This window comes from Aquarana catesbeiana, linkage group LG08 (assembly GCF_042186555.1).
Source record: "Aquarana catesbeiana isolate 2022-GZ linkage group LG08, ASM4218655v1, whole genome shotgun sequence".
NCBI lineage: Eukaryota > Metazoa > Chordata > Amphibia > Anura > Ranidae > Aquarana > Aquarana catesbeiana.
The window spans coordinates 68,165,116-68,190,168 of record NC_133331.1 but is presented as its reverse complement, the minus strand read 5'-3'; the positions used below and the strand labels follow the sequence as shown (position 1 = coordinate 68,190,168).

The following is a 25,053-nucleotide window of genomic DNA, read 5'->3' as shown; positions in this document are numbered from 1 at the left end:
GGCGCTTAGGAAGAGGAGCGGAGGAGACACGCTGGAGCGGAGGTCGCCACCGCTCTGGTGCATTGGAGAGGAGCTGCTGCTGTAAATCAGAGCAGCAGGTGCTGCCAGAGCCGCGAGCCCGGCGAGTGAGGGGGCGGGGGGGGGGGGTTGTAGTCGGTGGGCACAGTGGCTGCATATACTGGGCACAAGTGGCTGCATTTGACGGGCACAATGAGGCTGCAATTGATGGGGGGGGTTTAAGTATTTTTCAGTTTGTTTGCGCCCCAAGCATAATAATATTATTCTTGATATCACTAGAAAATAAAAGCCTTTTAAAATACGTTTGGCATAACTCCATCAGTATCACCAGTGAAGCAGCTTCATTATTATCCCATTAAAGAAGAGAATGTGCGCTGCATTTTGAGATTGCATAATTTGCCGCGTCACGAATGTTAATTCCCCATTACAAACGCTAGTTTACAAGACCGATCGCTTCTGGCTCGTCCTTGCTTCTGAGCACGCGTGTTTGTACTTTGAACTTTTGTCTGACGGACTTGTGTACACACGATCGGAAAATCTGACAACAGACAATTGTCTGCAGAAAATTTATAAGCCTGCCATCCAACATTTGTCAGCGGAAAATCCAACAATTGTCTGACGGATCGTACAAACGGTCGGATTTTCGGCCAACAATCTGTCATCACACAATTCCCAGCGGAAAATCCGATCGCGTGTACAAGGCTTAAGTGTAGTATGTCAGCACTTTTATTAAAAGGCGGTTCAAAAACCATTACAGGACTACAGTGTAAACAGGCTCATAAATCTATGAAGTCCTCATGAGATGGTCTTTCCTGTCACTGTGCCGACCAGTAGCTGCAGGAACAAAGGGTCTGGAGGAGCAGGATGGCCACTGCACTTCCGGAACCACCGTGGAACTCAGGGAGCGGAAGTGACGTCAGCAAGGCGGTGGTGACACGTTTTGGAGCATACTAAAAGCTTTTTTTTTTTTTCCTTTTTTATTAAAGGAGCCTTTGAGCATGCTCTAAAAGACGTCACCCCCACAATGCTGATGTCACTTCTGTCCCGTGTTCCACGGTGGTTCTGGAAGTGCAGCAGCCATCTTGCTTCTCCAGACCCTTTGTTCCTGCAGCTGCTGTCTAACACAGTGACAGGGAAGACCATCTCAGGAGGAGTTCATAGATTTACTCTGTAATCCTGTAAGTGTTTTTAATTGTTGCCTTTTAATATAAATTGCTGACATGCTGCACTTAGAGGCGCCTTTCTCTGCATATCTTTGGCCCCCCAAAACAAGCCGACCTCAGTCCCAGCCTCCATCACTTCTGGATGGTATGGGCAGCATCACCGTGCCTTCTGGCAGAGCTGGAAGCACAAGGTTCCCAGCTCGGGTGGGTGATGTCACCTGTGCCTCCCAGAAGCATCAGAAGCCAAAAAAGTAGACCTTCCATCTGACCCGCAGCTTCTTCCTCCATTGCAGTCACTTTCTCAGTCATGTGACAGTAATTGAGTAATGGATGGGAGGTAACATTTTTAATAATAATGTACTTTTCAGGTCAAATGCAGACAATTCTACACTCTTCAGAAAATGAGAATGTAACTCACGGTCAGTGCTCTCAGCTGTTTCACTGGTGGAGGGCTCAGCGGTTGGTGCAGGTTCCTGATGATGCTGCGATATGTGGGGTGCAGGCTGCGGGCAATTGGGCTGGTCAGGAATACCACGTGTTTCAACCACCTGAGGGTGAGAGCACTGGAATGGAGCACCTTGTACATACATGTCGTTCCATGGAGAAGACTGATAGACTGGGCCACCTGTGGAAATGTGACCACCTGTGAAAATGTGAAAAGAGGCTGTTTATTTATCGAAGATGGGCATTTCATACATTGCATTTTCAGTTTGTCCAACATGGTTACACCCAGGGCCGCTGATAGGGGGTACCACTGGTCCTCCTGTACAGGGCCCAGGCCGTATCAGTTCAGCAGCGGGGCCTGGGCAACGGCAGGAATCGGATCATGGACAGGAGGGGCTGACTGGTGCGTTGGGGGTGGGGGGGGATATACAGGAACTGATTGCCTGTATGGCTCTCTGCAGCAGCTGAATTCCGGCTTCATATCCTTCCCCTCTCACCAGCTTTAAGCAGCTGCGGGGGGGAGGACTGCAGGAGATCTGCCCCCACCACACCGATCATCTCTCCTGTGAATAATCTTCCCCCTGCTGCTGGTCCCCCTTATGTGCTTCTCTGGCAGCGCTGACAGCTTCTTCCTCCGGCTGCTGCGGCAAGGGTACGGGGGATCGCTTCAGGATGGAGAGCGGATCAGGTAGGCTGTACAGGGCCCCGTGATTTCCAACAGCAGCCCTGGTTACACCACAGGACTTGTATATGTTCCTCTACCTGCCAAGCACAACAGGTCAAATCATTTTTGGCGCACCATGCTGCAACCACAGTGATGTATAAGAATATGGCCACTGTTAAGTTACAAGCAGGTGGTCAGAAGATGGTAAAACTACAGTTCAACTGACTGCTTTTACCAGCCCTTGGTTGCCTGTGTAAGCAAGAGGACACTTGTGTGAATAGGTAATGGATTCTGAGTACTGTATAATATAAACAAAAAAAAAACAAATGATAGCCCCTTCATTGTTTAAGCACATCATAGAGTGCATTTTATGGTTTATTGAACCTTTTTAGCAGTTTTCCAATCTCCAGTGGCCACTTTGGACAGATAAATCCTGCATCCATGTTCCATCCAACCCAATAAGTAATGAAACCCATGGTTCTTGGTCTTTAACCATCATAATCTTCAAGGAGTATCTACAGGAGTCTTAATAGCATTAATAAAATCCTTTAGGACAGTAGGTTAGATTTGGGATCTACCTGTCTGTGCCCCTGCTCTGCAAGCCAGCCCCCACCCCATACACAGATTATGCGAGTTCAAGCTCATTCATGCATTTCCGAAATTGCCCATAATGATTGGCTGTAAATGGCAAATTCTGGGGTAAACATTTTAAACAAATAGTTTACTGGGGAAAATTTTATTGTGCTCAATGTATTACGCTAAATAAACCCCTGAGGGTTTAATACTACTTTAAGGCACCAAAGGCTGCAAGTCTTTCAAAATTTACATAGGTTTTACCTACATATGTTCCTAAAGATCTGGTGGAGTTTGCATGTTCTCCCTGTGCCTGAGTGGGATGCCTTTGGGTACTCTGGTTTTCTCCCACACTCCACATGCTGGTAGGTTAATTGGCCCCTGTTTAAATTGGCCCTAGTATGTGTATGTAATGCATGGGAGTTAGGGACCTTAGATTGTAAGCTCCTTGAGGGAAGGGACAGATGTGAACGTACATAATATATATAACCACTGCTTAAATTGATGGTGCTATATACTTAAAATAAACTCCACTATTTTATCCTTTATTGAATTTCTCTATTTTACTTGAATGGAGAAGAAAATGCAAATCCTCTACTGCATACCATAGCAAGGACTTCTTTTAAAACCCACTGACCATACCTGTGCCTTGTTGAAGAACAATATGTCCCCCTGGTCGACCCTGCAGGAATGTTCCTGAGGTTCCATAGGCTAGCACCCCTGTGTTATTGGCCGGAACAGCAAGGAAGGTTGCGTCTTCTGGAGAGGTTGGGGTAAGGCTGTGTACTGGCACTCTCTGGTATTGTGTATATTGGAACATTTGGTAGTGTCCCATTTGGTTATTCTGGTGATAGTAGTGCGGTCCATATCTCATAGGTGGCCCCATTGTCTCTGCCATTGGGGATCTGGAAGGAGAGGCAGTGATAAGAACGTTATCAAGTATGAAATACCTAAACTCATTCACTATATTGATACATTACATGGCTAAATGTTAGTGAACACCTGACCATTACACCTACAGTATATGAGCTTGTTGGACATCCCATTTTAAAACCATGAGCATTCATATGGAGTTGGCCCCATGCATGGCTCTAAAGGCCTCAACTCTTCTAGGAAGATTTCCCCTATGTTTATGATGTCTGCAAGATTTGTACCCCTTCAGCCAAAAGAACATGTATAAGGTCAGGTACAATGCTTGGACAAGAAGACCTTCTAGGAAGGTTTCCACAATGTTTATGTCTGCGAGATCTGTACCCCTTCAGCCAAAAGAACATTTATAAGGTCAGGTACAATGCTTGGGCAAGAAGACCGGGCTCACAATATCGGCATTCATATGAATCCCAAAAGTGTTCAGTAGGGTTAAGGTCAGGGTACTGTGCAGGCTATTGAAGTTCCTCCACAACAAACTGGTCAATTCATGTTGTTATAGAGTTGCAAACAGAAAAAGGTCTTCCCCAAAAAAGGTTGGAAGGACTTTTTTTGGATAGACTCATGGTATACCTCGTAATGGATTCTTGTAATGGGCTTCCTCTCTCCTCATTGGATCTTTGATTTATTTTATGTTGTGGAAAATTTAGGAGGTAGCTAGGAAAGCTCAGAATCCCACACTGGGCAGGAAAAGAGTTAGTAATTATTGCAGGGAGCCTTCACCAAGAAATCTATAAGAAACATGGGGGGTTGCTTTACTAAAGGCAAATCCACTTAGCACTACAAGTGCACTTGGAAGTGCAGTCACTGTAGATCTGAGGGGAAGATCTGAAATGAGGGGAAGCTCTGCTGATTTTATAATCTAATCATGTACAAGCAAAAATGCTGTCTTTTATTTCCCTTGCATGTCCCTCTCAAATCTACAGGGACTGCACTTCCAAGTGCACTTGTAGTACAAAGTGGATTTGCCTTTAGTAAATAACCCCCAAGAAGCCAACAGGGTAGCCGAACAAGCTTCACCTGTGGCACAATACACTATATGATCAAAAGTGTGAGCATCACACCTATATGAGTTTGTTGGACATTTCATTCCAAAACAATATGAATTAATATGGGAGTTGGCTCCTCTTTGTGGCTATAGCAGCCTCCACTCTTCTGCAGGGTTTTCCACAAGATTTTGGAGGGTGCCTGGTGGAATGTGAGCCCATTCAGCCAAAAGAAGTGAAATCAAAATAGGTCATTTCAGTACAGGTAAGGAGCATGTACAACTGTGAAAGACTCAAGGAAAGGCAGGAATGCGCCTTTAAGCACATTGAGGTGAACCAAAATAGAGCAAGCAGTTCTATTTTATGAATTTATGGGTGCAAGCGCTGGCATTTATAGTAAGGGAAACAAAGTGAAGCCTTCCTACTGTGCATGCATGAGTCACATTGTGCCTTGTGAATGGTCCTGTAGAATTCTGGGACCTGTGATGTGTCCCAAAAGAGTGGTGGTGGGGGGGGGCAGAACTTCTGGCTTAGATTGCCGTGGTGATCTGAGCCAGAAGTAGGAGCGGGTACCTGTTAAAACCAGGTACCCGCTACCCCTTCCCTCCAAAAAAGTGCCAAATGTGGCAGTGGAGGGGATGATGGTGCAAACAAGTGGAGCTTCCCTTTTTGGGAGGAGCTCCGCTTTAATGAAAAACTTTCAGATTTAAAAACATTGACAATGGCATTTAATATATCAACATATTTTTATGTAAACTTTTTTTTCTTTTAATCAGCGCAAGGGACATTTATTAAGAGGTGTTCCTTGTGCTAGTGCTAGCTGTCCTAGTTGAAATCTTCTGTCCTCCAACTTTCCCTCTCCCTAGCAGTGGCGATCTTTTGGTGCTGCGAGGGTTAATACAGCCGCTTGACATTGTCACAGAAACTCGCCAAGAGCGCTGACTATGCCCGCCCTTTATGTCCTTCTCCATTCATAGAAGGTGTACTATATAGCTTTCACCATTGAAAAGCGCTCTATGAATGGAGGAGGTGAACCTTTCATTCATCTGCCTATCCTCCATTCAGAGAGCGCTTTTCACAGTACAGCTTCTATGAATGGAAGAGGAAGACAGAAATGGCAGGCACGGTTAGGCTTAACCCCCACAGCACTGGAAGATTTCCACTGTGGGGGTATGTGAGAGGAAGGAGGATTAAAGGTTTCAACTAGGACAGACAACACCAACACAAGGCACACTCCCCATTAAAATATAAGTACCACCCCTTGCGCTATTAAAAAAAAAATAAAAAGATTAGGCTTTAATACTGCAAATCAAAGAGCCAATAAGATTTGATCTTACTGAAGCCTGATCGGTGAAAGCAATCTCAGTGTTCTGTGCTGATAAAGAAAGGCATAGACAGAAGAAAGACATACATACTCCTGAATATTATAAGAGAAGATATCACCATCAGTAGATGGCGACGGGGTACAGGAACTCTCCGGCGTATCCAGCATAAGAGGAACCATGTGATTGCTGGGGTTAAAGGTCATGGACATAGGCAGGCCAACACGCCGCAGTGGTGGAGGGCTGTGGAACGTGGGAGGATACTCCCGGGATGTTGGCAGACAGATGGCTTCAGGTGACCCTAAACTGGACACTGGGAAAAAAAAAATAATGTAATCAAAATCAAGCTTAAACATTTTTAGATATTGGTCAAGGCAACATCAGGTTCCATGTATATAATGTATCTGCAGAGAAGGGGGTCAGTGTTTTCTTTATACCCCTAAAAGTACAATAATAATTAGGGATGAGCCTGATGTTCGAGTCGAACGTAAGTTCGACTCGGACATTGGGTGTTCGCCGAATAGCGAACAATTTGGGGTGTTCGTGGCAAATTCGAAAGCCGCTGAACACCCTTTAAAAGTCTATGGGAGAAATCAAAAGTGCTAATTTTAAAGGCTTATATGCATGGTATTGTCATAAAAAGTGTCTGGGGACCTGGGTCCTGCCCCAGGGGACATGTATCAATGCAAAAACAAAGTTTTAAAAACAGCCATTTTTTCGGGAGCAGCGATTTTAATAATGCCTAAAGTGAAACAATAAAAGTGAAATATTCCTTTAAATTTAAAACTTTTTTTTTTGCATTGATACATGTCCCCTGGGGCAGGACCCAGGTCCCCAAACACTTTTTATGACAATAACTTGCATATAAGCCTTTAAAATTAGCACTTTTGATTATTCATGTTTGTGTCCCATAGACTTTAACGGTGTTCGAACAAATTTTTTGCCTGTTCGCATGTTCTGCTGCGAAATTAAAATAATAATTTAATAATTGATGAACCCCATGTGTTCTTAGACTTTTTGGGTTGATTTACTAAAGGCAAAAAAATTAAAACACCACACAGCCATTTTGATTGTACGCGATTGGATGATGGAGGTCAGTAGAGCTTTACCATATTTACCATCCTCTGGAGCAACTGCACTTGCAAAGTGCACAATCTGTTTGCCTTTAGTAAATCAACCCCAATAAGTCTGATTCTAGTTGTTCCAAGTGGTTGTGTGACCAGGTCAGTGCTAGATCAGGGCTGTGTGTGCCAAGAATGAATAGCAGATCGTCACTTTTGTTGCTCACCCCTACTGGTTTTCATCACTTCCATTGCTCCCCCCTTAATGGTTTACCTCACTATAAACTGTGGGCAGCACTATTGCCATGGATAGCAGTCATTCATATGAATCCTTGAAGGTTTGCTATGGAAAGCATGGTAGTTTGCAAAAAGCCCAGCAGCCGTGCACATGCAAGTGTGACAACTGCACCCCTGCATGCAAGGTAGTCGGTGAGCATTGTGACCCTTGAACAGGAAGTGGGAGTAAAAAAGTGTGAAATTTAACCACTTCAATACTGGGCACTTTCGCCCCCTTCCTGGCCAGGCCGATTTTCAGCTTTCGGCTCTGTTGCATTTTGAATGACAATTGCACTGTCATGCAACACTGTATCCAAACTAAATTTTAAATCATTTTCTTGAGACAGATAGAGATTCCTTTTGGTGCTATTTAATCACCACTGGATTTTTTTTCTTTTGCTAAACAAAAAATACTTTTTTTTTTCCCCCCTCTCAAAAATTTTGTTTTACTTACGTTTTGTTATAAAATTTTGCAAACAAGTAATTTTTCTTCTTCACTGATGAGGCTGCACCGATGGGGCACCGATGAGGCACTGAGGGGCATTTATGGGGCTACACTGATTATCAGGGCTCTAATGATCAGTGTCCTGATTATCAGTGTAAAAGTACCCCGTTAGCCTTGCCACTAATCAGCAATCCTTTCCTCACACAGTGACAGAATGTGAGGAAAGGACTGCCAATAACTGCCAAACTTGTTTACATGTTATCAGCTGTGATTGGGCACAGCTGATCACATTGTAAAAGGCTGCTGGGATTGACCCTTTACCTCGATCTATGATCAGCTGTGTCCAAAGGGCACAGCAGTCACAGACTGCGCTAGATGTGTTCCCTGTGGGAGGCATATTCTGGGAGGGGGGACATCCATGGACGCCCTCCCAAAACAAGATAGCCATGCTATAGCCATCTATTTGGCTATGGCACAGTATTGAAGTGGTTAACCACTTCCCGCCCGACCTATAGCAAAATGACGGCCGGGCGGTGGTTCAGTTATCCTGACTGGGTGTCATATGACGTCCTTCAGGATAACAGCCACCGCGCACCCGTGGGGGCGCGCATTGCGGCAATCGGTGGAGCGGTGTGTCAATCTGACACACCGCTACACTGATCGTCTCGGTAAAGAGCCTCTGGCGGAGGCTCTTTACCACGTGATCAGCCATGTCTAAACACGGCTGATCACGATGTAAATAGGAAGAGCTGCTGATTGGCTTTTTCTCACTCGCATCTGACAGACGCGAGTAGAGGAGAGACGATCGGAGGCTCTCCTGACAGGGGGGGTCTGCGCTGATTGTTTATCAGCACAGACCCCCCTCAGATGAGCACATTGGACCACCAGGGATCGCCACTAGGACCGCCAGGGAAGGGGGCAACATGTGGATGGCCAGGTATGTCCCCCTTGGCCATCCACATGTATAAATGAATGCCCAATCTGTGCCAATCAGTGCCCACAAATGGGCACTGATTGGCACATGTACAAACACATCAGTGATGCCCAGCAATGCCACCCATCAGTATCAGTGCCACCCATCAGTGCCCATCCATGCCACCCATGCCGCCTACAAGTGCCCATCCGTGCCGCCTACAAGTGCCCATCCGTGCCGCCTACAAGTGCCCATCCGTGCCGCATACCAGTGCCACCTATCAGTGCCCATCAGTGCTGCCTATCAGTGCCCGTCATCAGTGCCACCTCATCGGTGCCCACCAGTGCAGCCATATCAGTGCCCGTCATTGAAGGAGAAAACTTACTTATTTACAAAAAAGAGAAACAAAGAAAAAAACGTTTTTTTTTTCAAAATTTTCAGTCTTTTTTTATTTGTTGCGCAAAAAATAAAAATCCCAGAGGTGATCAAATACCACCAAAATAAAGCTCTATTTGTGGGAACAAAATGATAAAAAAGTAGTTTGGGTACAGTGTAGCATGACCGCGCAATTGTCATTCAAATTGCGACAGCGCTGAAAGGTGAAAATTGGCCTGGGCAGGAAGGTGTCTAAGTGCCTGGTATTGAAGTGGTTAAATAAAAAAAAAAAAAAAATAATAATCAAATTGTCTGTAAGGGCACCTGAGCTGCAGCACTCATTTCTTGATTTACTTACACTTTAAGACTTTTTATACCTTACTGACTGCATGCTTCCTTTAGGTCTGTGGTTCATATTAGTAGTGTAGGCCAGGGTCACATTGACAGCCCAGGAGCCTCTACTAAAAAAAATAAAAAAACATTTCTCAAGCCCAAATTCAGGCATTGTTTATTTCTTTATTTTTGAAACAGAAGCCCCAGCTAGGGCATACAATGAAAAAGCCATTCTGGCTGCAGTATTCAAGCTCCAATCCAGCTCTGTCTACCACTGTAATCCCATTCCACCACAAGATGTCCTCAGTTATCCTTGCTGAATTTATTCAAACAACAGATCCTGGGCTTTAAAGTTTATTCTGCCTACATTTTGCCTTCCTTGGTTCCTCCCCTACCCCATCCCATCAACTTGCTAATGAAAGTTTTGAATAAAACCCCTACTGCTTTCATTACATACCCTATTTTAGACCCAGATCATATCTTACAGCATGAAACAGGACCTGATCACATAGAGGGAAAACAGTACTTCCTTCCATTACATCATATCATAGACACACATGAACTATATACACTATAATACTACAGCGCCACCTGCTGCAAAGATAGATATAATGCATACAGTATTGTCAGTTTATAAAGCAACCATGCTGTTCTTTCCAACATTTTTATCATTGGAAAAAACATTGGAAACAAAAAGAAAAAAAAAAAAAAAAAAAAAAAGTACCTCCTACCCAGACTAAGGTCTTTGAAGGCACACAATAGCACAAAAACTGGCTGTACTGGCTAGAAACCACCTGTCAAGGCCCTGAGCCACCATTACACTACTTTGTGGACAAATAACCAGCAATGTACCCCAGATCAAGTCTGATGGTAGGTTAATTGGCTCCTGTCTAAACTGGCCCCAGTATGTATGTATGTATGTATGAATGAATGAATGAATGATAGGGACATTAATCTCCTGGAGGGCAGGGACTAATATGAAATGTACAAAATATAAAGCACTAATAAGCAGATACAGTATAATCCTACAGAATATGGTCAGAGACTGTACATTTTACAATAGATGGTCAGAGACTGAAGCTATGCTATAGGACAGAGGCAGTGGTGGCTGGTGGGTTTTTTTTTTGGGGGGGGGGGGGGATTAGCACAACTGCCCCCCCGCGGTGCAGCACTAACACCCCCAGCAAACCCCACCCGCTGTCTGCCGGTCAGTCCTCACCCTGGATGAGGGTGGTGAAAGCAGCGGTTAGGTCTTTATGGAGTGCGGAGCTGATGCGACCATCTTCCAGCATGGTCGCCCTTGTCCTTAAGCGTGGAGGTCTCGTGGAAAGCTGCTCTGGTGTCCTCTCCTGGAGCAGCTTCCGCAGTGCGTTACCTCTCTGCTCCTCCCAGCGATAGGCATCCAATAGGATTGTCTGACGTTTTGGCCAATCGTGAAATGGGTTTCATACCCGCTTCCCGATTGGCTGGGAGCAGGATCGGTGTTGCAACAGCGAATGAATATGTGTGCAACACACCTAGGTAGGCTCTGGACGCAAGGCGCCCCGAGCCCACACTATTTTGATGCCTTTTAGAGCACCTGGCTCTAATCAAGTGCTTCAAAATACACCCCCCCCACCACCACCACCTATCCCCGCAATTGTAATTCATGCGCCCGGGATCCTGAAAGGGGCCGGGCGCATGGACAGGGAGGGCGGCGGCGGCCGTGCAGTGGCACTAGACAGTGGCCACCAACCATTCGAACTTCACAGACCACTAAACTCAAATCTGAATCCCGCGGCCAACTAACATAAATTTTACATGCCTTATACACACAATGCTCTGGCTCTCTGCGCCCCCCCCCGGATTACACTGCTGCCTTATACACATAATGCTCCGGCTCTCTGCCCCCCCTCCCCCTGGATCACACTGCTGTCTTATACACACACACACATACACAATACTCCATTTCTCTGTCCCCCTCCCCCTGGATCACACTGCTACCTTATACACACAATGCTCTGGCTCTCTGCTGAAGCATTCCCCACCAACCCCTGCACTCTGCATCACATTGCTGCCTTACACAGACTCGTCATTGGATCTCACCTTCTTATCCAGTCATGTGCTCAAGCTCCATGCTCCCTCCCAGAGTCTGATCTGCGCTGCCATTAGAAGTCCCTTCTTCCTTCACCTCCCACTCTCTGCACTACTCCTGGCGCCTCCCTCTAAGTTCACAGGAGCCATAACTACAGAGGAGACATTGTGTATCAATGTGCTCTGACAGTATTGACTGTCAGTGCCCATTGATAACACTGGAAACAACATTGGGCGATATACATCAGCCGCAATGTTGATTTGCGGCAGAACCCCTGGGGACCACCAAAATTTTCTCGTGGACCATTAGTGGTCCAAGGACCACTGATTGGTGACCGCTGAGTATAGGGGATTGTTGAAGACTGCAGACATGGCAAGGTTGGAGACTGGGAACATAATGTAAGAGACGTTCAGAGACATGATACAAGAGACTGCTGGAGGTCAATCCTATTACAGTCATCGCTTCCTAAAAAATGTTTAATGAGTAAGCACCTAGGCAAGCAATACACTGTCTACTGTCTGGCGAGGCCCAAGGCCACACAGTAAATACCAAAGAGACACATATTGCCTTTAGGCCACAGGTAGGACACCGGGGTGCCATGCTTCCAGAAATAAAATGTTTGAGGAGTAACCACCAAGGAATAAAATGTTTACTGCCTGGTGGGGCCACACAGTAAAAACCAAGGGTCATGAGTGGGCCTCAGACCACAGATTGGGCATCAGGGCTCCATGTCTAGAAGAAAAAAAAAAAAAGAAGAAGTGTAGTTTGGAACTAAAATACATGTTCCATGCATACAGCTTTGGGTAGGTCTGAACTAGGGATCAACTGATAATCCATAAGGCCGATTTTGCAGGCCGATATCAGCATTTTCTGAAAAATCGGTATCGGTCGCAAACTAGACCGATATTGCTTCAAGGGGTTTTACTGGGGTCATGCATCACCCCGGTACCATTCTTTAGATCGGGCGGTTGGCTTTATTGTAATAACCGATGTGGCTCAGCAGCCACTCGGCTGTTATAACAAACAGCGGGAGGGGACATCCCCCACCTCCCGCCGCTCCACCGGGAGGCCTGGGCAACCAGCCGGCACATCTGCCGGCTGGCCAAAGACCCGAACAAAGTTGATGCTTCGTTCGGGTCTCGGATCTAGTAACCCGGAAGCGATGTCATGACATCCTTTCCCAGATTACTGGCATCTTAAAGGCGCCAGTTTTAAAAAAAGAGAAGTATTCAAAAATGCCAATCTTGACCTTTTGAATACTTTCAAGTGCAAAGGAGGGGTTTGGGGTTCTATAGGCCTCCGATCCCTCCATAAAGCGTACCTGTCACTGCCTATCACTGTCACAAGGGATGTTTACATCCCTTGTGACAGCAATAACAGTGATAAAAAAAAAAAAAGAAAAAAAAAGGAAGAAGTGTAAAAATTTTTTTTATTTTTAAATGTACAGAATATCGACAGACAATATTGGCTATCGACCTGAGAGGTTCTTGAAATATCGGTATCAAATCGGCACCGAAAAAACAAAATCAGTCGATCCCTAGTCTGAACCCATGCTTTCATTATTGCAAGACAATAATGCTAACTACCAATCCACCATGTCAAATCATTTCAGCAGTGGAGCCCCCCGGTGGCCCCTGCACTGACCTGAACTGCTGCTGTTTGAACCACAGGAGGCGCTATGTTGAGACACATCCATAGAGTGAGATCTGTGAAGACTTCCTGGAACAATGGATATCCTGCAGAAGATAGAGGGAGAGAGAAAAAAGTATTGTTAACCACTTCAGCTTCGGAAGGTTTTATCATGAACAGGCCATTTTTGCTATTCGGCACTGCGTTAATTTTATTGACAATTGTGCGGTCATCCAATGCTGTACACAAACAAAGTTGTTATAATTTTTTTTTAAATCGAGCACTCTTTTGGGTGGTATTTGATCACCACTGTAACATACATATATATATATATATATATATATATATATATATATATATATATATATATATATATATATATACATACTGTATATATAAAAATAAAAAGCGGAAAGTATTCAGACCCCCTTACATTTTTGACTCTGTTATATTGCAGCCATTTGCTAAAATCATTTATTAACCTTTATTAACCTTAATTTTTTTTCCTCAATGTACACACAGCACCCCATATTGACAGAAAAACACAGAATTGACATTTTTGCAGATTTATTAAAAAAGAAAAACTGAAATATCACATGGTCCTAAGTATTCAGACCCTTTGCTCAGTATTTAGTAGAAGCACCCTTTTGATCTAATACAGCCATGAGTCTTTTTGGGAAAGATGCAACAAGTTTTTCACACCTGGATTTGGGGATCCTCTGCCATTCCTCCTTGCAGATCCTCTCTGGTTCTGTCAGGTTGGATGGTAAACGTTGGTGGACAGCCATTTTAGGTCTCTCCAGAGATGCTTAATTGGGTTTAAGTCAGGGCTCTGGCTGGGCCATTCAAGAAAAGTCACAGAGTTGTTGTGAAGCCACTCCTTCGTTATTTTAGCTGTGTGCTTAGGGTCATTGTCTTGTTGGAAGGTAAACTTTCATCCCAGTTTGAGGTCCTGAGCACTCTGGAGAAGGTTTTCGTCCAGGATATCCCTGTACTTGGGCGCATTCATCTTTCCCTCGATTGCAACCAGTCGTCCTGTACCTGCAGCTGAAAAACACCCCCACAGCATGATGCTGCCACCACCATGCTTCACTGTTGGGACTGTATTGGAAAGGTGATGAGCAGTCCCTGGTTTTCTTCACACATACCACTTAGAATTAAGGCCAAAAAGTTCTATCTTGGTCTCATCAGACCAGAGAATCTTATTTCTCACCATCTTGGAGTCCTTCAAGTGTTTTTAGCAAACTCCATGCGGGCTTTCATGTGTCTTGCACTGAGGAGAGGCTTCCGTCGGGCCACTCTGCCATAAAGCCCCAACTGGTGGAGGGCTGCAGTGATGGTTGACTTTCTACAACTTTCTCCCATCTGCATCTCTGGAGCTCAGCCACAGTGATCTTTGGGTTCTTTACCTCTCTCACCAAGGTTCTTCTCCCCCGATAGCTCAGTTTGGCCGGACGGCCAGCTCTAGGAAGGGTTCTGGTCGTCCCAAAGGTCTTCCATTCAAGGATTATGGAGGCCACTGTGCTCTTAGGAACCTTAACTGCTGCAGAAATTTTTTTGTAACTTTGGCCAGATCTTTGCCTTGCCACAATGCTGTCTCTGAGCTCTTCAGGCAGTTCATTTGACCTCATGATTCTCATTTGCTCTGACATGCACTGTGAGCTGTAAGGTCTTATATAGACAGGTGTGTGGCTTTCCTAATCAAGTCCAATCAGTATAATCAAACACAGCTGGACTCAAATGAAGGTGTAGAACCATCTCAAGGATGGTCAGAAGAAATGGACAGCACCGGAGTTAAATATATGAGTGTCACAGCAAAGGGTCTGAATACTTAGGACCATGTGATATTTCAAAGTTTTTCTTTTTCAATAAATCTGCAAAAATGTCAACAATTCTGTGTTTTTCTGTTGATATGGGGTGCTGTGTGTACATTAATGAGGAAAAAAAAAATGAACTTAAATGATTTTAGCAAAAGGCTGCAATATAACAAAGAGTGAAAAATTTAAGGGGGTCTGAATACTTTCCGTCCCCACTGTATATGTGTGTGTGTGTGTATATATATATATATATATATATAAACACATCAGGTGGGTTACCCTCTTCTCTTTCAATCCTTGTTCAATCAAGGCACCGTCAAGGTGGACTCCCAAACTTCCACCGTAAATAAATAGAAAAAAAGGCGAGGAACGATGCTTAGATACAAAAAGTGTCCTTTTACTGAAAATCCTTCATTACATAATTCAATTGCAGACAAGCAAGCCACTGTACAGTTCCGAGCGCAACTCGCTCTTCGTCAGGCTTTTCTGGCTGTGTGTGAAAAGCCTGACGAAGAGCGAGTTGCGCTCGGAACTGTACAGTGGCTTGCTTGTCTGCAATTGAATTATGTAATGAAGGATTTTCAGTAAAAGGACACTTTTTGCATCTAAGCATCGTTCCTCGCCTTTTTTTCTATATATATATATATATATATATATATATATATATTATATTATATTATATTATATACACACACATACTCAACACGCAGACAATAATGTCTAAACCGCTGGCAAAAAAAGTGAGTACCCCCCTAAGTGAAAATGTCCAAATTCTGCCCAAAGTGTCAATATTTTGCGTGGCCACCATTATTTTACAGAACTGCCTTAACCCTCTTGGGAATGGAGTTCACCAGAGCTTCACAGGTTGCCACCGGAGTCCTCTTCCACTCCTCCATGATGACATCACAGAGCTGGTGGATGTTAGAGACCTTGCGCTCCTCCACCTTCCTTTTGAGGATGCCCCACAGATGCTCAATAGAGTTTAGGACTGGAGACATGCTTGGCCAGTCCATCACCTTTTATCCTCAGCTATTTAGCAAGGCAGTGGTCGTCTTGGAGGTGTGTTTTGGGGCGTTATCCTGTTGGATTACTGACCTGCAGCCCAGTCTCTGAAGAGGGGGGATCATGCTCTGCTTCAGCATGTCACAGTACATGTTGGCATTCATGGTTGCCTCAATGAACTGTAGCTCCCCAGTGCCGACAGCACTCATGCAGCCCCAGACCATGACACTCCCACCACCATGCTTGACTGTAGGCAAGACACACTTGTCTTTGTACTCCTCACCTGGTTGCCGCCACACACGCTTGACACCATCTGAACCAAATAAGTTTATCTTGGTCTCATCAGACCACAGGACATTGTTCCAATAATCCATGTCCTTAGTCTGCTTGTCTTGAGCAAAACTGTTTGTGGACTTTCTTGTGCATCATCTTTAGAAGAGACTTCCTTCTGGGACGACAGCCATGCAGACCAATTCGATGCAGTGTGCGGCGTATGGTCTGAGCACTGACAGGCTGACCCCCCACCCCTTTAACCTCTGCAGCAATGCTGGCAGCACTCATACGTCTATTTCCCAAAGACATCCTTTGGATACGACGCTGAGCACATGCACTCAACTTCTTTGGTTGACCATGGCGAGGCCTGTTCTGAGTGGAACCTGTCCTGTTAAACCACTGTATGGTCTTGGCCGCCGTGCTGCAGCTCAGTTTTAGGGTCTTGGCAATCTTCTTATAGCCTAGGCCAGTGGTCATCAACCCTGTCCTCAGGGCCCACTAACAGGCCAGGTTTGCAAAATAACTGAAATACATCACAGGTGATATAATTTGCTGCTCAGTGATTGCAGTATTTTAGTCTGCATCTCCCCAAGGTAATACATAAAGCCTGGCCTGTTAGTGGGCCCTGAGGACAGGGTTGATGACCACTGGCCTAGGCCATCTTTATGTACAGCAACAATTCTTTTTTTTCAGATCCTTAGATAATTTTTTGCCATGGGGTGCCATGTTGAACTTCCAGGGACTAGTATGAGAGAGTGAAAGTGACAACACCAAATTTAACACACCTGCTCCCCATTCACACCCGAGACCTTGTAACACCAACGAGTGACATGACACCGGGGAGGGAAATGGCTAATTGGGCCCAATTTGGACATTTTCACTTAGGGGTGTACTCACTTTTGTTGCCAGCAGTTTAGACATTAATGGCTGTGTGTTGAGTTATTTTGAGGGGACAGCAAATTTGCACTGTTATATAAGCTGTACACTCACTACTTTACATTGTAGCAAAGTGTCATTTCTTCAGTGTTATCACATGAAAAGATAGAATAAAATATTTACAAAAATGTGAGGGGTGTACTCACTTTTGTGAGATACTGTATATATTTACTTTCTGCTATAAAACACTCCATAAAAAATAAAATCTCTTAATAAATATTGCCCAAAATGTATTCTGATACATGTCTTTGATAAGAAAAAAAAAAAAAATCAATAAGTGTATATTGATTGGTTTGTGTGAAAATGATATTATCTACAAACAATGGGATATTTTTTATTTAATACTAATAATGGCGGTGATCAGTGACTTATAAAAACGGCACTGCGGGCAAAGTGACACCAACCAACCCTGGGGTGGGGCACTAACTGCCATTGACATCATCAGTGACATTATTACAGTAATCAGTGCTAATATGCACTGTCACTGTACTAATGACACTGAGCAGGAAGGGGTCAACATCTAGGGTGATTAAGAGGTTAAATGTGTGCCTTACAGTGCTTGGTGCATTCACTGTGCTGTTTTTACTGAGGGCTGTGCCAGTTTTTATTCCTTGCTTTGCATGGAAACAAAAATCAGCACATCCCACTGTCAGGACAGAGCTCTGTGTTGTTTACAATTACAGAGCTCTGTCCGGTCATCCTCTTCACCGATCAGCGGGTGCCGGCAGTCAATCACTGGCCGGCACCTGCTGATCGGCTTTGCTGTGACTAAATACAATATAGTGTGTTTAATTTATAAAGTGCTGGGACTCATCATGTTCTAGATCATTTGTTTCCCAAAATTGAATGCTGAATTGATGTTATACTATTGAATATCTATTCAAGCGTGAATGCTTAATGCTTGTATGTACAAAAATTTCAATATCTGGTTGGATAGTCTTACAAGCAACAAGTTCTACATTTTTAAGTTGTTGTGGTGTAATAAGAGGATAGCAGATTCTAGGAATTCTCATTTGTTTTCTGGCCTCTCTTTGCCAACGCCATGCTTTAGTCTTGCTAAAAGCTTTACAATGGGCTTTAGGTCTGAGCTGTTGCCTGGCCACTCAATAACATGAATATGGTGGAATGAAAACCGTTTTTTTATAGCCTTGGCAGTATGTCAAGGAGCATTTTCCTGCAGGAAACTACAATTTTGTGAAGTATGAAGGAAAAAAAACTCTGAAGAAGGAAGAAGTGTTGGTTGCAATATTGGAAGGGTGGCTATACTTATGAAAACATTGCAAAGTATCTTTGTGGTTGTGCAACAAAATCTAGAATATAGAAACTATATTGAGGTAGGAGATCTGTGGAAATGTCCAACCCAAATTTTCTAGAGCTATAGTCAACGTATTAGACCCCCACTGTTGTTGCTAAATTTGATTTGGACATCAAGGCATCAGTAAGCTCTGTTCACGAAAGGCATCAATAGGGCATTTAACAGCATCAAATTTCAATCACATGGCCCCACCACATACCAGCACAGGTATTTGTTGGGAACATGTTATTTAAATGATAGCAGACTTGGGTCACCCTCTACTGGCCAAATAAAATTGAAATCAAGCTAGAAGATTTTGTTGAAAAGCAAGCCTCCTCACCCGTTTCTCACAGCCGGTAATGATCCGTATCGATGATGGACTGAAGGTACTGCGTAAGAAACGGCTTCTGGCTGCGCTTGCATTGAAGTTGTAGAACCGAGGCCTATGTTCTCAGAGGGGGCCAACGTAGTCATGGAAGAATTCACCTTTTTTGGACCCTTAAAAGATGTTTTCTCCACTTTGCGCCATTTGGCACGCCGGTTCTGGAACCAGACCTGGAACCCAAGACAACGTAGAAATTAGAAGAAGCAAAGATGGATCGTAGTCTAGCTGCTAGACAAAGCTGTGAAATGTTAGGGTTGCTATCGTTGCATTTTTCCCCATAATTCCTGCTTAAGGGGGTATCACAATTGCTTAGTGGTTAGCATTTCTGCCTTGTAGCACAGGTCTGAATCCGGACCAGGACACTACCTGCATGGAGTTTTCATATTCTCCCTGTGCTTGCGTAGGTTACTCCAGTTCCCTCCCACACTCCTAAGACATGCCGGTGGATTAATTGGCTAAAGTAAGTATGCTCAAGATGGCTGCCTCACCTCCTTAGCACTTTAAAACTATAACTAAAAAGGCAAAAACATTTTCTTTAGTTTTGGACAATGCGGAGGGACCAGAACCCGTCAATATTAGTCACTGTCTATACCCCGTGTTAGGGAGATTCACCCTATTTGCCCTGATGACCATTAGCATTGAAAATGAAAGAAAATACCAAATTTTGGGTTGTCCCCAGAAAAGTAAAAGGGGGAAATCTTACAATGGGGACACTAGTTCTGGTGGCCTGGGGGTCCCCAAGGGATTCCCTTGATTTGCAGGGATTTACACTCACTGTTTTTGGCTATGGGACAGGAAGCGAAGGGAAAGCTCCCTAATGAAGCCCCAATGGCAAAAAATTATGCAACGGGGGTAATAACCCTCCTATTAAAAAAAAACTAAAAATATATTATATTATACAGTAGTCCACCATCCAAAAGAATGCTTTTAAACTACTAGGCCTCTGGGGAGAGGTGCTGCAGGCATATGGCTTAGTAGCAGTGAGCAACCAGAGCCTGCTGAAGGACTTATTCAGAGTGGGTCCTTCATGCTCACAGAAGAGGATGTGACATTACTTTACATCAGGATAAGTTATGTGCAGGAGGAAAGAAGTTCTGGGAACATCACTCTTACACGGTCAATGGATGGGGTGATGGATGAGGAATTCTTGGAAGTAATAGTCTGCGAGAGTTGAGCAGAGGAGGAGCAACAGTCTGCATGGTGATGCAGGAGGAAGATCATAGCAATTATAAATGCACATCATCTCTTCTGGCTCTAACTGTGTGCTAGTGTGTGTAATCTTTAAAATGATGGCAATTGAACTATCCTATGGGCATTCCATATACCATTTTCCCCAAAGTTGTACCCCCCCCCCCCAATAAACAAAAACAAAATAAGCAAAAGACTGTTCATTGTCTCTACAAGTGATGTATGGGAGTTTGGCAGCGGGGTGAATTGGTGGACTGTCTGTTACTATTGGCAACTACACCGCTACGCATAATTTTATATATATTATATATATATATATATATATATATATATATATATATATATATATATATATATATATATATATATATATATATATATATATATATATAAACAACATTTATACATATATACATAAACCATCACAGTCTGTCCTGCTGTATTATTTCCAATTATCTCCAGTTATTGAAGACATATTCCAGATTTTCAGCTATAGCCCACTCAGGTTCACCCCTCCATCCCCATGAGCCTGGGAGCAGTCAACCTACCTCCACTGTCCAAAATTTTACTTATTCCCCTCTGCCACATAACTGCATTTGGTGATCCCTTCTGCCTTTTTTTTTCCCCTTCTAAAAAAGGAAGATACCATAATCCTTTGTGGTGTCACCCCGATAACCTCTGCAATCTCTTTCCTCTTTTCATTGTCTGGATAATGATCTTCCACAAACAATGCCTCCAATTCTTGCAGCTGGTCTGGAACAATAGACAGGGAAGCATATCTATAAAAGATTCAATGGAGCATTCACAGAATAATATTCACTGTATTAAGACCTCCTTCACACGGGGCATACTGCAGTGCAGGCCAGTGCAAGAGCCATATTCTGTGCATTTCCGAGCAGGCAGACCTATTGATGTCAATTGGGATGCAGCAAGCACACACAGTCATTGCTCCCAATTTGACATCTATGCAGGTGTAAGGCCCCCCAAATACAGACGGTGTGCGTTTGGGGCCGCACACAGATGTCAATTTGGGAATAGTGGCTGTGTCTGTATTGACATCAATGGGACTGCCTTCATGGGGGATGCATTAAACTCTTGTGTATCCTCTTACAGGTAAGACCCCTTTCACACTGAGCCGCCCCGGGCATCAGCGGTAAAGCGGCACTATTTTTTAGTGCTGCTTTACCGTAGTTTAAGCGGCGCTATTCGGCTGCTAGCGGGGCAGTTTTAACCCCCGCTAGCGGCCAAAAAAGGGATTAAATCCATCCGCAAAACACCGCTGCAGCGGCGCTTTGCCGGCGCTATAGCAGCGCTACCCCATTGTTTTCAATGGGCAAGGGCGCTTTAGGAGCGGTGAGTTCACTAATGCGCTCCAAAGAAGCTGCTGGTAGGACTTTTTTTGACACCCTGCCAGCGCACCGCTCCACTGTGACAGCCCTCGGGCTTTCACACTGAAGTGAATGGAGCCGCTGTTTCAGGGCACTTTGCAGGCCCTATTTTTAAGGCTATAGCGCCTGCAGAGCGCCTCAGTGTGAAAGGGGTCTAAACATGGCCCTCGCACAGGAGTATGCTGTAGTACGCCCCGTGTGAACGAGACCTTAAAAAGCACATCTGCCAAAATGAGGAAATTTGACTAAAATGCTGGAGTTTTGACTAAATGTCCTCATTTTGGTTGACATTTTTGAGTCATGAATAATCTTAAATTTCCCTTATCTGTTTTCCTAAACCCTTAATCCAAGACAAGAGGAGCAAAACCAAATGTAAAAAAAAGCTGCTTCTGTAATACTCACTTTCAATCTGATCTGGTTCGCTGCAATAAGTCCTATCTGCCACTAGATGTCACCAATTTTCCAGGTTCAATGACAGTCATTCAACCCACTTCCTGTGAGCCCAGGCTGTCATGGAAGCACCCCCTCAACCACAGGAACAACATGTGATAGCGCCGTATGTGTAAATAGATACACACAAATATACATTCACCGGCCACTTTATTAGGTACATCTTGCTAGTACCGGGTTGGGTTCCCTTTTGCCTTCAGAACCGCCTTCATTCTTCCTGGCATAGATTCAACAAGTTCTTGGAAACATTCCTGAGATTTTGGTCCATAGTGACATGATAGCATCACACAGTTGCTGCAGATTTGTCAGCTGCACATCCATGATGTGAATCTCCCGTTCCACCACATCCCAAAGGTGCTCTATTGGATTGAGATCTGGTGACTGTGGAGGCCATTGGAGTCCAGTGACCTCATTGTCATGTTCAAGAAACCAGTAGTGAGATGATTGGAGATTTGTGACATGGTGCATTATCCTGCTGGAAGGAGCCATCAGAAGATGAGTGCACTGTAAGTCATAGCTCTCAACTGTCCCTGATTTGGAGCAATGTCCCTCATTCCTCCTCATTTGTCCCTCATTTTAGTCTGATCTATACAGATGTATATAAAATGCACTTTTTATCTATCAAAAAGTGTTTCCCAGTGTTAAACCTTTCACGTGATTTCTAAATTGCTACATTTGTAAATTCCAAAAGCCAATATGAAAGGAATAGTAGTGGTAAAAAAAGCACTTGTGGGTTTAACTATTCTCCTTTAAAGTGGGGCATGACAAGGGGTGTGTCCTATGCCTGCATAATTTTGCTGATAGGTGTCCCTCATTTCCATCTCAAAAAGGATAAAGGGATGGTCATGGTCAGCAACAATACTCAGGTAGGCCGTGGTGTTTAAATGATGCTCAATCGATGAAGCTGCAACATTTCCTTGGGTGGTAGACACCTCATGCTCAATTGGTATTAAGGTGTCCAAAGGGTGCAAAGAAAATATTCCCCCACACCATTACACCACCACCAGCCTGAACTGTTGATACAAGACAGGATGGATCCATGCTTTCATGTTGTTTACACCAAATTCTTACCAACCATCTGAATGTCGCAGCTGAAATCGAGACTCATCAGACCTAAACCTCATAGAGAATCTGTGGGGTATTGTCAAGAGGAAGATAAGAGACACCAGACCCAACAATGCAGACAAGCTGAAGGTCGCTATCAAAAGCAACCTGGGCTTCCATAATACCTCAGCAGTGCCACAGGCTGATCGCCTCCATGCCTCACCGCATTGATGCCAGTAATTCACACAAAAGGAGCCCCAAGTATTGAGTGCATACTATACTGTACATGGACATACTTTTCAGTAAGCCAACATTTCTGTATTAAAAATCCTTTTTTTATATTGGTCATATTTAATATTCTAATTTTCTGAGCTACAGCTAGTGAAAACCCAAAATTCAGTAAGCCGTAATCAATAAAATTAAAAGAAAAAAAATGCTTGAAATATATCACACTGTGTGTAATGAATCTATATAATATATGAGTTTCACTTCTTTAATTGAATTACTGAAATAAGATTAACTTTTTAATGATATTCTAATTTTTTGAGATGCACCTGTAATTTGCCCAAATAACCAGGCAGGTGAGCAGAACTGATAAGAGCCTACAACACATTCCCCCCAGGAAAGGCAAGAATTTCAGAATTCTGTTCTGTATATTGTCCAGTCCTACAAGACCTTTAACACAACATTTGAGCATAGGTTGTTATTCCAATAAATACTGGGATGTGAAAATGACAAAGGTAGGTGCTTACCAATGTTGTAAAGGGTTCGGCTCTTCTTCCGGCTAGGAGCTGCCACCTCCTCCGGGTTTTCAGCCTGGGTCTTCACCCTCTGAGTTACTCCTTCTGGTCCCGTGTCGTATATAAAGGCTGGCAGGCGGCAGGAGGTGACACAGCGGGCAGAGCGTCGTGGCAGAGGTGCAGCTTGGGGGAAGGCGCCCACCATTTTTAGGTTTACAGGCTGGAACTGTCCTCCCGTAGTGAAGAACCCAGGGCCCTGGGCAGGCTCTGCACTGTAGGTGGTGTAACATCCTCCCGATGGATCACGCATGGGCCCACAAACTGCCACTAAATTGAGCTGGCACTGCCCTGTATTGTGTACCGGGTTCTCTGGGGGACTAATAATGAACTCTGTCGTTTCCGGGGTGTCCAGTTCATCATTCGGGCCAGACACAATCACTGTGTTATACTCAGGAGTCTCTTCTTCACCTTCCTGCTCTGTACACAATAAAGAGGGTTCCTCCTTGGAAACTGGAAGGGGGAAGACAATGTTAAAGCATTATTTAGCTTGACCCTCACCAAAACAAGCTTATTTCTTTTGTACTGCAGACAGTGTGTAGAAGAAACTAACCTACACTCTTCCCCCTCAACCTGCAGAAGGTATGTAACGTCCTTCCATTCTGAAGGTGTTTGGGACTGATCTACTCTGAGTTTCAAAAGGTAAAGGATTTAGGCCCATTTGGGGTCTGGAGATGAATACATTGGAGTGGTTCTAAATTGTGAAGGTGAATGCATCAGGTAATTGGGGTGACCTGAGGCATGAGGGTGCAGGAATTGGGGCTGACCTGAGGCGTGAAGGTGCAAGAATTGGGGCTGACCTGAGGCGTGAAGGTGCAAGAATTGGGGCTGACCTGAGGTGTGAAGGTGCAGGAATTGGGGCTGACCTGAGGTGTGAAGGTGCAGGAATTGGGGCTGACCTGAGGTGTGAAGGTGCAGGAATTGGGGCTGACCTGAGGTGTGAAGGTGCAGGAATTGGGGCTGACCTGAGGCGTGAAGGTGCAGGAATTGGGGCTGATCTGCGGTGTAGGGGTTCAAGAATTGGGGCTGACCTGAGGCATGTAGGTGCAGGAATTGGGGCTGATCTGAGGTGTAGGGGTACAGGGATTGAGGTGATCTGAGGTGTGAAGGTGCAGGAATTGGGGTCATTTAACATTAAAGGAAGTGTCGGAACACAGACCTTCATGGCAGGATCACCAGATATTATTTGAATTAAATTTTACATTTTGAAGATGGCGCTGTGAGCGGCTGCTTATTTAGAGAGCTCCGCTAATCCGCAATTACCATCCGGATCCAT

General features: G+C 44.3%; 1 protein-coding gene across 1 annotated transcript; it reads right to left on the bottom strand.

The window, feature by feature from the left end:
* Positions 1–1,486: 1,486 nt before the first annotated feature.
* LOC141106672 (homeobox protein NOBOX-like) lies at positions 1,487–25,053 on the bottom strand. The gene is made up of 8 exons (XM_073597612.1): positions 25,041–25,053; positions 23,733–24,230; positions 20,745–20,851; positions 18,866–19,080; positions 13,219–13,310; positions 6,186–6,398; positions 3,505–3,774; positions 1,487–1,806 (listed from the first exon to the last, which is right to left on the bottom strand). Exons 1-8 carry the CDS (start codon positions 25,051–25,053, stop codon positions 1,487–1,489), a joined length of 1,728 nt encoding a protein of 575 aa, XP_073453713.1.